Genomic DNA, 13,229 nt, shown 5'->3' on the forward strand with positions numbered 1-13,229 from the left:
GCTAATTAACTAAATTAATCGTTTGGGGTGCTAGAGAAAGTTCTCTACATCAGTGAATCATAAAAATTTAAGATGGAATGTAATCACAACATTGATGTTACCAAAATGCAATTATTCTCAGTGATATTCTCAGTGAGCGCAGCCAACAGAGGCAGCGAACAGACGTAGCAGTTTGCGCAGCAATTTGCGCAGAAGGGCGCCAGAAGGCAAAGAAGGCACCTCTCCGTTTTGCACAGTGGTGTGTCCTTCCCCGGAGCATGGTCATGACACGCCGCAGAGCACGTTCCCCCGTGGCTGCTGGAGGTGCTGCATCAGCTGTGTCTGAGGCTTCAACCCAGACAGACCCTCGGACAGCAGAAGCAGCTCTGCAGGTGTCAGGCTGCAGGGAGTGCCTGGGGCCTCTCCGCGAGGCCTGGGCTGACAGTCAGCTCTCCTGCATGAGGTGTGCTGTGGTTGACCAGTTGCGTCACCAGATAAAGGAGCTGCGGGAGGAGGTTAGTAGGCTGCGTAGCATCCGAGAGGATGAGCGGGAGATTGACAGGGCGTTCTCGGAGACTGTGCAGCTCCGGGAGTCCCCTGCCCCCACTGCAGCGGAGTTGTCAGAGGGCTCAGCACCATGTGTAAAGGTGCATCACAACGCTGTTGAAGAGGGCTGGAAACTGGTGACCTCTCGTAGAAGGAGAAAGGCTCTTGCTCCTCCTCAAGACTTACCCTTGAAGAACAAGTTTAGCGCCCTCCAAGCCAAGGAGGAGCTGGGCATGGCTCCAAGTGAGGCAACTGGCCTGGCAGACCCTGTGCCGTGCAGGAGCCCCCGGAAGAAGCGGCGAGTGATTGTTGTGGGTGACTCCCTGCTGCAGGGGTCAGAGGCACCTATCTGCCGACCTGATCTCTCAGTCGAGCTGCCAGGGGCAGCCCCAGGTCGAGCTGCCTGCCAGGGGCTCGAATAAGAGATGTCGTGGAAAGACTGCCAAGGCTTGTCCACGCGTCGGACTACTACCCTCTGCTGATCTTCCATGTGGGTGCTAATGACACGAAAGGCAAATTGGAAACCATCAAACAGGACTTCAGAGCTCTGGGAATGGTGGTGAAGGGTCTGGGAGCCCAGGTTGTTTTCTCCTCAATCTTGCCTGTGAGGGGAAAGGACAGGAGGAGGAGTAGACGAGTTTTCCAAGTTAACAGCTGGCTGCGCCGCTGGTGTTGGCAACAGGGCTTTGGTGTCTATGACCACGGAACCGTGTTTGAAGAGCGACAACTGATGGGGAGAGATGGGATCCACCCCACGAAGCGGGGCACTCGCGTCTTTGCCAACACGCAAGCTTGGCCGGCCTGGTGAGGAGGCCCTTAACCTCGGAAAGATGCGGGAAGGGGAGTGGTATAGTGGCAGGAGAGTCAGTAAAACACCGCTCAAGTCAGGATGCCTCCAGCGGGTACATACAGCCAGGAGAGACAGCATGCAACATGGCTATGGAGGCTTCTCTTGCACCTCTCCTGGGAAGCTTGCATGCTTGACTGGCTCTCTGAAATGCCTGTATACCAATGCACGCAGCATGGGGAATAAACAGGAAGAGTTAGAGATCTGTGTGCGGTTGCAGGGCCATGATCTCATTGCAGTGACAGAGACATGGTGGGATAGTTCACGTGACTGGGATGCTGTCATGGATGGCTATGTGCTTTTTAGGAAAGACAGGCCAGGAAGGTGAGGTGGTAGAGTTGCTCTTTATGTGAGGGAGCAGCTAGAATGTATGGAGCTCTGCCTCGGGGTGGATGAAGAGCGAGTTGAGAGCCTATGGGTAAGGATTAAAGGGCAGGGTAACATGGGTGACACTGTTGTGGGGGTCTACTACAGGCCACCTGACCAGGAGGAAGTCGTCGATGAGGCCTTCTACCGACAGCTGGAAGTAGCCTCATGATCACAGGCCCTGGTTCTCATGGGAGACTTCAACCACCCTGACATCTGTTGGCAAGACAGCACAGCTAGGCACAAACAATCAAAGAGGTTCCTGCAGAGGATTGATGATAATTTCTTGACCCAGGTGGTGGAGATGCCAACGAGGAGAGGTGCATTGCTAGACCTTGTCCTAACAAACAAAGAAGGTCTAGTTGGAGATGTGAAGGTTGGGGGCAGCCTTGGCTGCAGTGACCATGAGATGGTGGAGTTCAGGATCCTACGAGGAGGGAGCAGGGCAATGAGTAGGATTGCAATGCTGGACTTGAGGAGAGCTAGCTTTGGCCTCTTCAGGGACCTACTTAGGGGAATCTCCTGGGGTAGGGCCCTAGAAGGAAGAGGGGTCCAAGAAAGCTGGTTAATATTCAAGCGTCACTTCCTCCAGGCTCAAGATCAGTGCATCCCTCTGAGGAAGAAGTCGAGCAAAGCAGGCAGGAGACCTGCATGGCTGAGCAAGGAACTCCTGGCTAAACTCCTGCAGAAGAAGGAAGTGTACAGAATGTGGAAAAGGGGACAGGCCACTTGGGAGGAATACAGGGACGTTGTCAGAGTGTGCAGGGATGCGACAAGGAAGGCTAAGGCCCATTTGGAATTAAATCTGGCAAGAGATGTCAAGGACAACAAGAAGGGGTTCTTCAAATACATCAATAGCAAAAGGAAGACTAGGGAAAACGTGGGCCCACTGCTGAATGGGGCGGGTGCCCTGGTAACAAAGGATACAGAGAAGGCAGAGTTGATGAATGCTTTCTTTGCTTCAGTCTTCACTGCTAAGGCCAGTCCTGAGGAATTCCAGACCTTGGAGACAAGAGAGGAAGGCTGGAGAAAGGAAGACTCTCCCTTGGTGGAAGAGGATCAGGTTAGAGATCTTTTGTCCAAACTTGACATCCATAAATCCATGGGCCCTGATGGGATGCACCCACGAGTGCTGAGGGAGCTGGCGGATGTTATCGCTACGCCACTCTCCATCCTCTTGGAAAGGTCCTGGAGATCAGGAGAGGTGCCTGAGGACTGGAAGAAAGCCAATGTCACGCCAGTCTTCAAAAAGGGCAAGAAGGAGGAGCCAGGAAACTACAGGCCTGTCAGCCTCCCCTCCATCCCTGGAAAGGTGATGGAACAGCTCCTCCTGAAGGTCCTCACTAAGCATGTGGAGGACAAGAAGGTGATCAGGAGTAGTCAGCATGCATTCACCAAAGGGAAATCATGCTTGACCAATCTGATAGCCTTCTATGATGGGATGACTGGCTGGGTAGATGAGGGCAGAGCAGTGGATGTTGTCTCCCTGAACTTCAGCAAGGCTTTTGACACTGTCTCCCATCACATCCTCCCAGGTAAGCTCAGGAAGTGTGGGCTAGATGAGTGGACAGTGAGGTGGATTGAGAACTGGCTGGATGGCCGAGCTCAGAGGGTTGTGGTGAATGGCGCAGAGTCAAGTTGGAGGCCTGCGGCTAGTGGTGTCCCCCAGGGGTCAGTCCTGGGTCCAGTCTTGTTCAATATATTCCTCAATGACCTGGAGGAAGGGACAGAGTGCACCCTCAGCAAGTTTGCGGATGATACTAAACTGGGAGGAGTGGCTAACACACCAGAAGACTGTGCTGCCCTTCAGAGGGACCTGGACAGGCTGGAGAGGTGGGTGGAGAGGTACCTCCTGAAGTTCAACAAAGGCAAGTGCAAGGTCCTGCACCTAGGCAGGAATAATCCCATGCACCAGTACAGGCTAGGGGTTGACCTGCTGGAAAGTAGCTCTGCCGAGAAGGACCTGGGAGTGCTGGTGGACAACAAGTTAAACATGAGCCAGCAGTGTGCCCTTGTGGCCAAGAAGGCCAATGGTCTCCTGGGGTGCATTAGGCAGAGTGTTGGCAGCAGGTCGAGGGAGGTGATCCTGCCCCTCTCCTCAGCCCTGGGGAGGCCTCACCTGGAGTGCTGTGTGCAGTTCTGGGCTCCCCAGTCCAAGAGAGACATGGCACTCCTGGAGAGAGTCCAGCGGAGGGCTACCAAGATGATTGATTAGAGGGCTGGAGCACCTCTCCTATGAAGAAAGACTGCAAGAGCTGGGCCTGTTCAGCCTGGAGAAGAGAAGACTGCGAGGCGATCTGATCAATGTGTCTAAGTATCTGAAGGGGGAGTGTCAAGAGGATGAGGCCAGCCTCTTCTCCGTGGTGCCCAGCAACAGGACAAGATGCAATGGGCAGAAACTGAACCACAGGAAGTTCCATCTGAACCTGAGAAAAAAATTCTTCCCTGTGAGGGTGACTGAGCATTGGAACAGGTTGCCCAGAGAGGTAGTGGAGTCTCCTTCCCTGGAGATTTTCAAAACCCGTCTGGATGTGATCCTGGGCAATATGCTCTAGGTGACCCTGCTTGAGCAGGGAGGTTGGACTAGATGATCTCCAGAGGTCCCTTCCAACCTAAACGATTCTGTGAAATTTATATGCGTTGGAATATTTTGCCTACCTTGACTCCAGTTTTGATGCTTCTACTAACTTTCAGTTTGGGGTAATTATCCTCCTGAGCTCTCTTTTCACCTAGCAGCAGTTTTGATTGCCCACCATGCCTGTCATAGATGTTTGTAAGGAACTTAGGTACTGTTTTCTTAGCTGTAGAGCTACACAGTGCTGCATGCTACATGCTAGAAAGGCACCTTGATGGCACTGACCAAAAAAAAAAGGCTGGTCAAATGTTAAGGGAAGTAAAGGTGAGCCTTGTAAAGGTGAGCCTTGCTGGTGGTATTAGCATGTTTCAAGGTAACAGACATTTCTAGATAATCATTCTAACTTCATATTTCCTCATTTTCGTCCCATCCTGCTAATTAGCCACTGTTGGTTCACCTAGAGTAGCCCAGACGTGGCACCTTGGTAGGAAACATGCTCTGGAGTGTATCTTAGTGCTTCTTCCCCAAGGAATAATAATAGAGGATTCTCTCTTTTCCAATATGTGACCTGCTCTTGAAGTGAGGGCAGAGTGGATCACAAATCAAGTAGCAGCTTGGCCTCTGAGTTACCTTTTCCTGATCAGATTAGATGGGACTCTCATAACTGTCTGAATGCTGCTTTTATTTATGAACCGTTGTCTCTATTCTTTTAGACACTCATGCATTTTCCATGGAGGACATTCCTAATGGATGGAGGATTGTTTCCAGTCACTGTCAACAACACGATTAATATAAGCTACAACATGCAGGTACAGTGAGACAGCAGCCTTGAGCTTATATCCAAAGACAGGAAGACACGATGAATCTAAGATGTGGGAGGAAAACAAGCTAAGGCTACCTTGTTTCCTGTCTCTGTTTTTTGAAGAACAGGAGTAAACAAAAAGAATCTCCCCCTTTTCTGTCCAAAAGCCTGTTATACCATTTACATTGTGTTTGATCTTGCTGTTAGCCAAGCAGAGCGTTTGTATAGATAATGAAGCTGTGCTTGTCATTTTCCTAGTGTGGCAGAACTAGGGAATCAAATACTTCTTATGCATGGGCATATGCTTTTTAGGAGTATGGTGCTAAAAGCTTAGAATCCATTTGTGTTGATAACACACAAAGACCTGTGGACACAATAGCTGAGATTTGCTATTACTTGTTGCGCTCTGAGCAACGCAGAACGTCACAGACTCTCTCTTCCTCCCCAGCTGTGCCTATGTGACCTGAGTGATGCAGACCGAAGAGTTGCTCATGGGGAGCTGGCTGCAATGCAGTTGCTCATGGAGGATGTACTGCAGAACAGCTGTGGCTGTGCTGTGGAAGATCACGCTGACTGCCGAGCTTCATTAGCTAAGAGCAAGCAGGTACTTCTGACAGCTCAGTTCATTTGGGGTTGTACAGCTTCTATGCAGAACTCGTTTTACTTTTTGCAGACAAATCTCTGTGAACATAAGAGACCTGGTCCTGAGATACGCTGTAATAACCTAACCTACTCCTGGCCATCTGATAAGCAAAGAAAACAATGTTGTTTCCTATACGCTGTCAGTGCTCCTGAGAGAACCCTTGTGATAGATGACTCTTAAGGGCCTGTTGGTATTGTCAGACTTCTGGAGAAAACGGAGGCTCTCCTGACTTCTCCTCATGCCTTGCAAAGTTTAGGAGGCAAGAACTCCAGCTCTTTCTTTAGCAAGAGCTGCTCAGTGCAGAGGGGAAAGCAACAGCCTGGCCACTGTCTAAGAACAAATCTAGTCAAGGAGAGGCAAGGTAACTCCAGGCTGTACCTCCCAGAATATTTGCACTGTGGATGTGTGTGTGAGGAATGGTTGCTGGGGGACACCTGGGACCTGGCAGAGCCTACACAAAGATCTTGTTCAAGGTGTGGGCAGAGATTCGAATTGTTTGAGATGGAAAACAGATACAGTGATAAATTTGCAAGGTGAAATGGGTGGAGAGGACACAATTAGTTATTTTAAAGTTATTTTCCTTCAAAATCTGAGCTAAAAGTTTGATTCCTAGAAGGTACTTTTAGTCAGAGAACAAGCAGAGAGTGTTGCTGTTGAAGCTATTTGCTTGAGGAAAGCAGCAATAAAATGAAGGATTTAACTGTGTGTTTTTATTCCCATCTTCTCTGCTGTATGTGAGTACTCACTGCAGTCAAAAAGTAGTCAAGGTTTTTCCTGTACTGAAAGACACTGGTGTAAAAGGGCCAACTGCAAGTTCTTACTGTGCAATAGCCTGTTGCATGTCTCCCTCCGCTGTATATTGCATGAGATGCTATCAAGCAAAGAAGAGTATGTGAAAAGTTTGTCATAGCTTTTTGAAGCAAAGTATTTTCCTGTGCAATTCAGGAGAATTTGGCAGAAATAATGGACTCAAGTGCTAACTGGTTGCAGAGCAGGAAAAAGACCTGCAGAGTTTTGCTGAGGCATCATGATCCAGTCACATCATGTAACTTGCTGAGATCTTTTCTAATACTGTGGAAGCAACTGGAAATATTAAAGGCAGAATGGGGTCGACTCAAATTGAGGACTGAGGATATCAATACAGTTCCTCTCTACAAAGAGTTTTGTGAGCAATATGGGTAAGTTACCTTTGGATGCAAGAGTATTCCAGTGTGACTGAAAAGATGAAAAATGAGAAAAGTCTCTGCCTTCTCCACACCATTTTCTTCCTGTCACCCTCTTTTACTTACATTTTTTTTATTTCTACCTTTCTTTAGTTTTGCTTATGATTATCCTGGTAATTTGGCTTTTCTCAAAAGGCTTGTGAGCTGCTTTTTGTTTCTTTGTTTCAGTATTGCTTTTTTCCCCCTCTTGTAATGCCTATTCAAATTGTTTGCTAATGATGTTTTCCAAGTGCATTCTTTTCAGTCATGGGGCCTGTCTCTGTATTTTAGGCTTCCTAAACAATGTTAAATAAAGTACTTTAATAAATGGAAATTTTGGAAGCCTGTTACCTGAGTTTTAATTGTAGCAGAATTTCTCCTAACCTGCTACTTGGCTCAACTCTGAACAATTGAGAATGGAGAATTGGAAATTTCCATCAGAGAGGCCCTTCTGAAAGCAGAAAATGGAACATCATTTTAAAAAAAGCCCTGTCCCCACAAAACACAAAAAAGGAAGTGAAGGACCGGGATGACACAGGAAGGATGAAATCTGTGTGACAGAGCTAGAAAACAGAATTCTCTCCCAAGGGAGCAGAGGAGCAGGAATGCACGTGGGCCTGTCCCTACAAAGTGAAAACATTTCAGACTGACAAATCTGAATGTGCCATAGGAAGTTTTTGTGTTTGTAACGAACCAGTATCGGAACTTTTCCATCCTAGTCTCCATGTAGCCATCCTGGGGTATTACCTCCCGTGCATTACCAGCAAATCAGAGGGGCCACAGTCCGATGCTGGGAGCCCATGGTTTGCAGGAGGGCTGGGAGGCTGAGGCATGAGTTTGGCATGTGCAGCCAGCAATGAGGTGGCAGCTGGGCAGCTGAGGGAGAACCACGGCCTCAGCATCTCCCAGCTGCTCTGCACCCGCAGCTCTTGCTCGTGGCAGCTGCCAGAGATCTGGCTCAGTGGTTATCATGTCCTGGAAGACAGGCAAGCCCTCCCGCCCCCCGCAGCTTTCCTTACACTGGCATTTAAGCAGGAGGAGATGTCGTAGCTGCACCTGCAAGAGCTCTTTGGTAGCGGGTGATCTGCTTTGGTGGGACGGTGGCACCTGGGTGTACTGTACCCACCAATCCACCATGTCCCCATCTGTCCCTTTACCCAGGTGAAAGCTTCCTGCTTCCCTCTTAGCGCTGTGCTAGCCTTTGTGTCGTGCCATCAAGGGTTTAAAAGGCAGCATGATTAAAGCAATAACATGTAATGAGGTATACATGCCTTGCTAATGGCGCCTCCCGCTTCCAAGAGCAAAGGGTGTGTCTGCCTTGGCACTCAGCAGACAGGAACACTTAGCAAACCTATGATCAGATATGAAGGGGAACAACGGGAGGAGGTGGAAAAAGTTTCTTGGTCTATTTGATCGATGGTGATAGACAAGTCCCTCCTGGTGGCCAGATTTCCCTGCTTTATCTGGTTCCTTCCCCTCAGTTTTATTTTTATGTTGTTATAAACTTGGAAGAGACATTACTGATCTATGTAATATCACAGGGTCAGTAAAAAAGAGGCTGCCCTGCCCTGCCTGTATGTTGAATGCAGAGAGTGGAGTCTTAACATACTTTCTGTGTGGGTTAGGCAGGGGGAGTAAAAGGAAAATTAAGGTCCCAGGTCAGTAAATGCAAACAAGAATAATGTGGAGAGAGAATGTGTGAAATATCCATGTCTTGGTCATTTTAGCACTGATGTCTTGCACCCTGCCATGAAGGCCTTGGCCAGACAAATGGGCGCAGAGGAGGAGTTGGGAGAGCCTGTTACAAGCATTCAGCATATACGCTTCCCGCAAGGAGCATCAGAAATCGAAATGAAGGTGTACCAGGTAAAGGGGGATAATTTATGGGGCATTGCAGAGCACCAGGCAGCGTCACTGCAAACAAAGTGCAGCACAACCTGGCAGGGCCTGTGGGGCTGTCACTGGGGCATGCAGCCAGTGTGGATGACCTGTGAGACTCTTTATGAAGCAAGATGCGTGTCCCAGGGCAGCCCAAAGCAATACGAGAATCTGTCCCTACCTTTGTGGCTCAGAGCTAGACGCACTGACACCCTGCAAGGATATGAACCTTGACACTTTGTCTGATAATACTGTATTTTAGAAAAGAATGGGAGGAGGAGAATTGCTTTGGCTTAGTCAAGTAGGTTTTGATAGTTGGCAAGTTGCTTTATGTGTTTTAGAGATTTAGTATGAACTAAGTCTTGGACATAATTCTAGCTACGAAAGCTTCTGGAAAACTTAGAAATCCACATGATCCGTGATGTGCAGAAGAAGATTAACCAGCAGATGACTCTAGTGACATCTGAAAGAGCCAGGCAAGGGAGCAGCCTCCCCACTGGTAAGGAAGAGTGAAATACCAAACGTGTTTTTACAGCTCCCCCCACCTCAACCCTTCCTGGAAAATGTGGGAACCCCAGTCTGGGAGGGGGAAAAGCAGCCTTGACGCTTACAGAAAGCAAAGTGTTGTCCTGCCCACGAGCAGGAGGGTGGGTTTGCTCTCAGCTCCCCTGCTTCCCCCTGCTTCCCCTGTATCCGCCTGGGAGCCAGGGACCAGCTCAGCCATGGGGAAGGTATCACTGATGAGAAGTGGCTTGCCCTCAGGAAACTCCCTTCTGTTTTTTAAAGCCCATGTTGTGAAATTCCAGGAATGCATTTAGCATCAGGCAGTGAACTGTGTACAAAATATATATTTCTACTCCATATGTGTGTGTGTGTGTGTGTGTGTGTGTGTGTGTGTGTGTGTACATACAATATATCCATATACCATATACCTATCTGCATGAACATGTTTATCCTGTCCATTCAACAGATTCAGATGCCCTAGGTCTAAGGTTTCACTTTCTTATTATGTAGTGTATATCAGCCACAAAAAACAGTTTTGCAAAGAAAGCTCGGCACTAATCATTGTGGAGTTTGCAGGCAGCCTGAAACAGACTGGCGATTAAAATGCCAGGGTTTTTTTAGTACGTTAGGTGTTTACTTTGTACAATTACTGTATGAGTTTGAGCAAATTGAATATTCACAGGCACAAATAGTAAAGCAAAGAAAAAGTGGAAGTGAAAGTGTGTTTGGCCTTGATACCAGAACAAATTTGATATTGCTGCTCAATGCAGCTTTTGCAATCTGTTTGCAATGACATTTACTTTGTTGTTGTAAACATTTTAGAAAAGATCAGAAACCCTGAGCTATAAAGCTTACCCAGCGTCAAACCCTAGGGCTTACTGAGGGATCAGTGTTTTTTGACACTGATACCCACTGATACACGGTTTATTCTATTTTTTTTTCCTTTTTTTTCTCCCTCTGTTCCTGCAGAGCTTTGGAAACATGGGGTAATACAAGAAAATTTCTCAGCTGTACGACCACAGATAGTTGAAACATTTGTTCAAAAGCTAATGCAAAACTACCAAGAATCAGATGCAGAGGTACATATTCTGTATTTCCTCCTAAGCAACAGTTAAATCATGTTTACAGCCTTAATTGTTAAAGCTCTTGTCAGTCAGTGACCTGAAAGAGTAAAACACTTCTTAAACTTATGAGCTTATATTCGGATTATGTTGTTATGTGTTTTCTAACAGCAGTATTGGCAATGAGCTTATGTGTCATCCCACTGCCTTGTGACAAGTTTAATTGCAGATCTCAGGATTGTAGTAATGTGAAGATGAGTTAGGGCTGAGGGTTTATATGCCGTAGAGGATTGCAGGACTTGATGTGTGGATTCAGTAGCAGGAACTCTTCTTCCTGAGTCAGTGCTGAATCAGGGGCCCAGCACAATATTCAAAAGCATTTCTTGTTTTTTCAGTGCAATTTAAAGAAAATGCATTGACCACTGTTGCTTAAAAATCATGGCATATGGTTTTTGAGAGGGGATGTCATCCCCAACATCCCAGGCAGTTTCTGAGCTGATGATTTGAAATGTCTACTGAAAAATCTCTTTTAGCTTCAGTTGGAAAAAATATATTGTATAGTGCAGCTAGAAGCAGTCAAAAAAGTGCAGAACCTGTTTTCCATTAGCTTAGTTAACTGAAAGAATATTTTTACAGCAACATATTTATTCCAGTGCAATTACAGAGTAGGCAAAAAACATTTGCATTGAATAATTTAAATTTTTGCTTAATTTTGGTACTGCAGAAGCATTGACTTCACAGTAAGGTGACCATGTTTTGTTTTGACTTTATCATTTTGGCATAGGCTGTATATAGCAACTCTTGGGACTATGGCTACCTGCAAGCTGTCTTGTTTTGTTTTCCTAGGTTACTTTTAAAAAAAGCCACTTACAGCAGTGTCTCACTGTACTGGGCTGTGACATCATGGCCAGAGAGCGCAGCAACTTTGAGACCTACTCCATGTTTTATGAAAATATTCTCCAACAGCAACATCGTCTCCTTTACCAAAAAGAACAAGTATTGTCAGAGCATTGATTTGACTCTTTGGGAACGGGGGAAGGTGGTTTCTCTGGGTGGGAGGCAGTTGCTAACTAAAAAGGAAGGTCTGGCTGTCAGGCTGGGAAGCAGTTGAAGCAGAGTTGGGCTATGCAAGTGTTGTCACCGTACATCTTTGTGCTTTGCTTCAGGAGCTGCATGCGGCGCAGGAAGGGGGCAACCTATGCGATACAGCTCTGACGCAGGTTGGTGGTGATGATCTAGTGGTTAGTGGTACTTAGTGTCTCAGCTGGGGCAGAGTCGGACTGAGCAATCGCATGGTGACAGTCTTTAAGGAGAAGGACGGGGGGCTCTGGGGCTCAGGGGAGCTCCTCCTGTGCTTGCCGATGCTGGAAGTCACACCAGAAGGATTTGTGAAACAAAGATAACCCGAAGGCAAAGGTAGTGGCCTGCCGTGCCCTGGTTTGTGTTCAGAATGGATGATTTGGTGGCAGCCTTTTAATTTAAATGAGATGGGATTCTACTGATGGGTCTCTTTCCCTGCACAAGGCATTTCCCCAGAGCAAGTCTGTCCTGTGCATTGAGGGAGACAGAAAACTCAACTGGATCAGACACTTAGGCTGCACTGTAGTGCATGTACCAGGCAGGCTACAACGTGGCTGCCTAAACAGCTCTTAAGTTCTGAGTGCTCGACTTTGCAGCTTCAACTCTGTTCTTTAGGATAGGCGGCATGTGTGCAGAGAATTTTCTAAATAAGTAAACCAAGCCAAAAAAATCAGAAATGCCATCTTGGGGTATCATGTGATATCCACGTAAGCTATTAGCTGAGTTGCAGGTTGGTTCCATCAACACAAACGCCACTGCTAGAGACAGGATCCAATATCCATGTCAGCTTGTCATCTTCTGTGGAAGATGCCATGGAGAGGACTACTTGGCTTCAGGGATGTTTGGACAGCAGTGTTGGAATACCAGTATTCTGGATTTCATTCCTTGGCTCCTTTTCTAATATAGCCTAATTGCTGGCTCCAATATATGGGTTCTTCTTCCCTGGGCTTCTTATTGCCCTGCTTTCTCATGCTCTTTCTGGATTTTTGCTCCCATCTCCTTTTCTGCACAGTGTTTTGTCAGGAACCTTTTCTGCACAGTGTTTTGTCAGGAACCTGTCGTCTTCTGTGATGTTACTGTCCTATCTGCATGTTTGGGGAGGCCGACGTGAGAGAGGAAATGAGAAGCATGAATCAGTGGGGCTTTCCAGGAGCCTGTGGCCAGTGGCGTCTTTCCTCTCCTCCCCTTTGCTAACCAATCGCCACCAAATCCTTGTCTCATCTGTCACTTCCCTCAAGTACAAGATAGTTTGTCCTTTTTGACTGGCCACCCTGGGCAGCTGCCTACTGTCTCTGGGCTCTGCTTCGACTGCAGAAGAGGCTTCCCCCTCCCAGTTGCACTTCTTTCTCGCTAGCTCAAAGCAATTAGCAGAGGCTATTGCAAGTTTGAAGAGACCAAGCTCAGTTGCTTGTGGAGGTGTTAGAAGCCGTAAGAGAGGCTCAGGTATGCTGGTCGTAACAAACCTGCAGATAGTTTAAAACCTAAAATATCTTTTGAGAGCATACATGAACTGTGAACCGCCCCCCCCCCCCGTCCGCTGCCCCAAGTCTTAGCATTTTAGCAACTTTTTGCTAATTTCACAAAAAAAGGAAGAATCCAAAACAGAAGAATACTAGTGCTACTCTAAATAAAGATCACCAGATATTTTCAAGAGGACTAACATACATGTATTTCCCCCAAACTTCATTTTCAGAAGTCTCTCTGGAATGTTTGCTGTAAGACAAAAAATTTACATGAACAATTTCA

The 13,229-nt window shown here is 47.2% G+C and overlaps 1 protein-coding gene across 1 annotated transcript in view; it reads left to right on the forward strand.

Moving 5' to 3' along the window:
• CCDC162 (uncharacterized) overlaps positions 1-13,229 on the forward strand; it is a 96,868-nt gene that overhangs the window by 66,642 nt on the left and 16,997 nt on the right. Inside the window, exons 34-41 of the mRNA XM_068936484.1 lie at positions 5,027-5,122; positions 5,564-5,719; positions 6,704-6,936; positions 8,688-8,826; positions 9,217-9,337; positions 10,312-10,421; positions 11,250-11,399; positions 11,570-11,623. Of these exons, the coding sequence (XP_068792585.1) occupies positions 5,027-5,122; positions 5,564-5,719; positions 6,704-6,936; positions 8,688-8,826; positions 9,217-9,337; positions 10,312-10,421; positions 11,250-11,399; positions 11,570-11,623 (1,059 nt within the window). The remainder of the gene's footprint in view (positions 1-5,026; positions 5,123-5,563; positions 5,720-6,703; positions 6,937-8,687; positions 8,827-9,216; positions 9,338-10,311; positions 10,422-11,249; positions 11,400-11,569; positions 11,624-13,229) is intronic.

The sequence above is a fragment of the Struthio camelus genome, chromosome 3, assembly GCF_040807025.1.
Source record: "Struthio camelus isolate bStrCam1 chromosome 3, bStrCam1.hap1, whole genome shotgun sequence".
Lineage (NCBI taxonomy): Eukaryota > Metazoa > Chordata > Aves > Struthioniformes > Struthionidae > Struthio > Struthio camelus.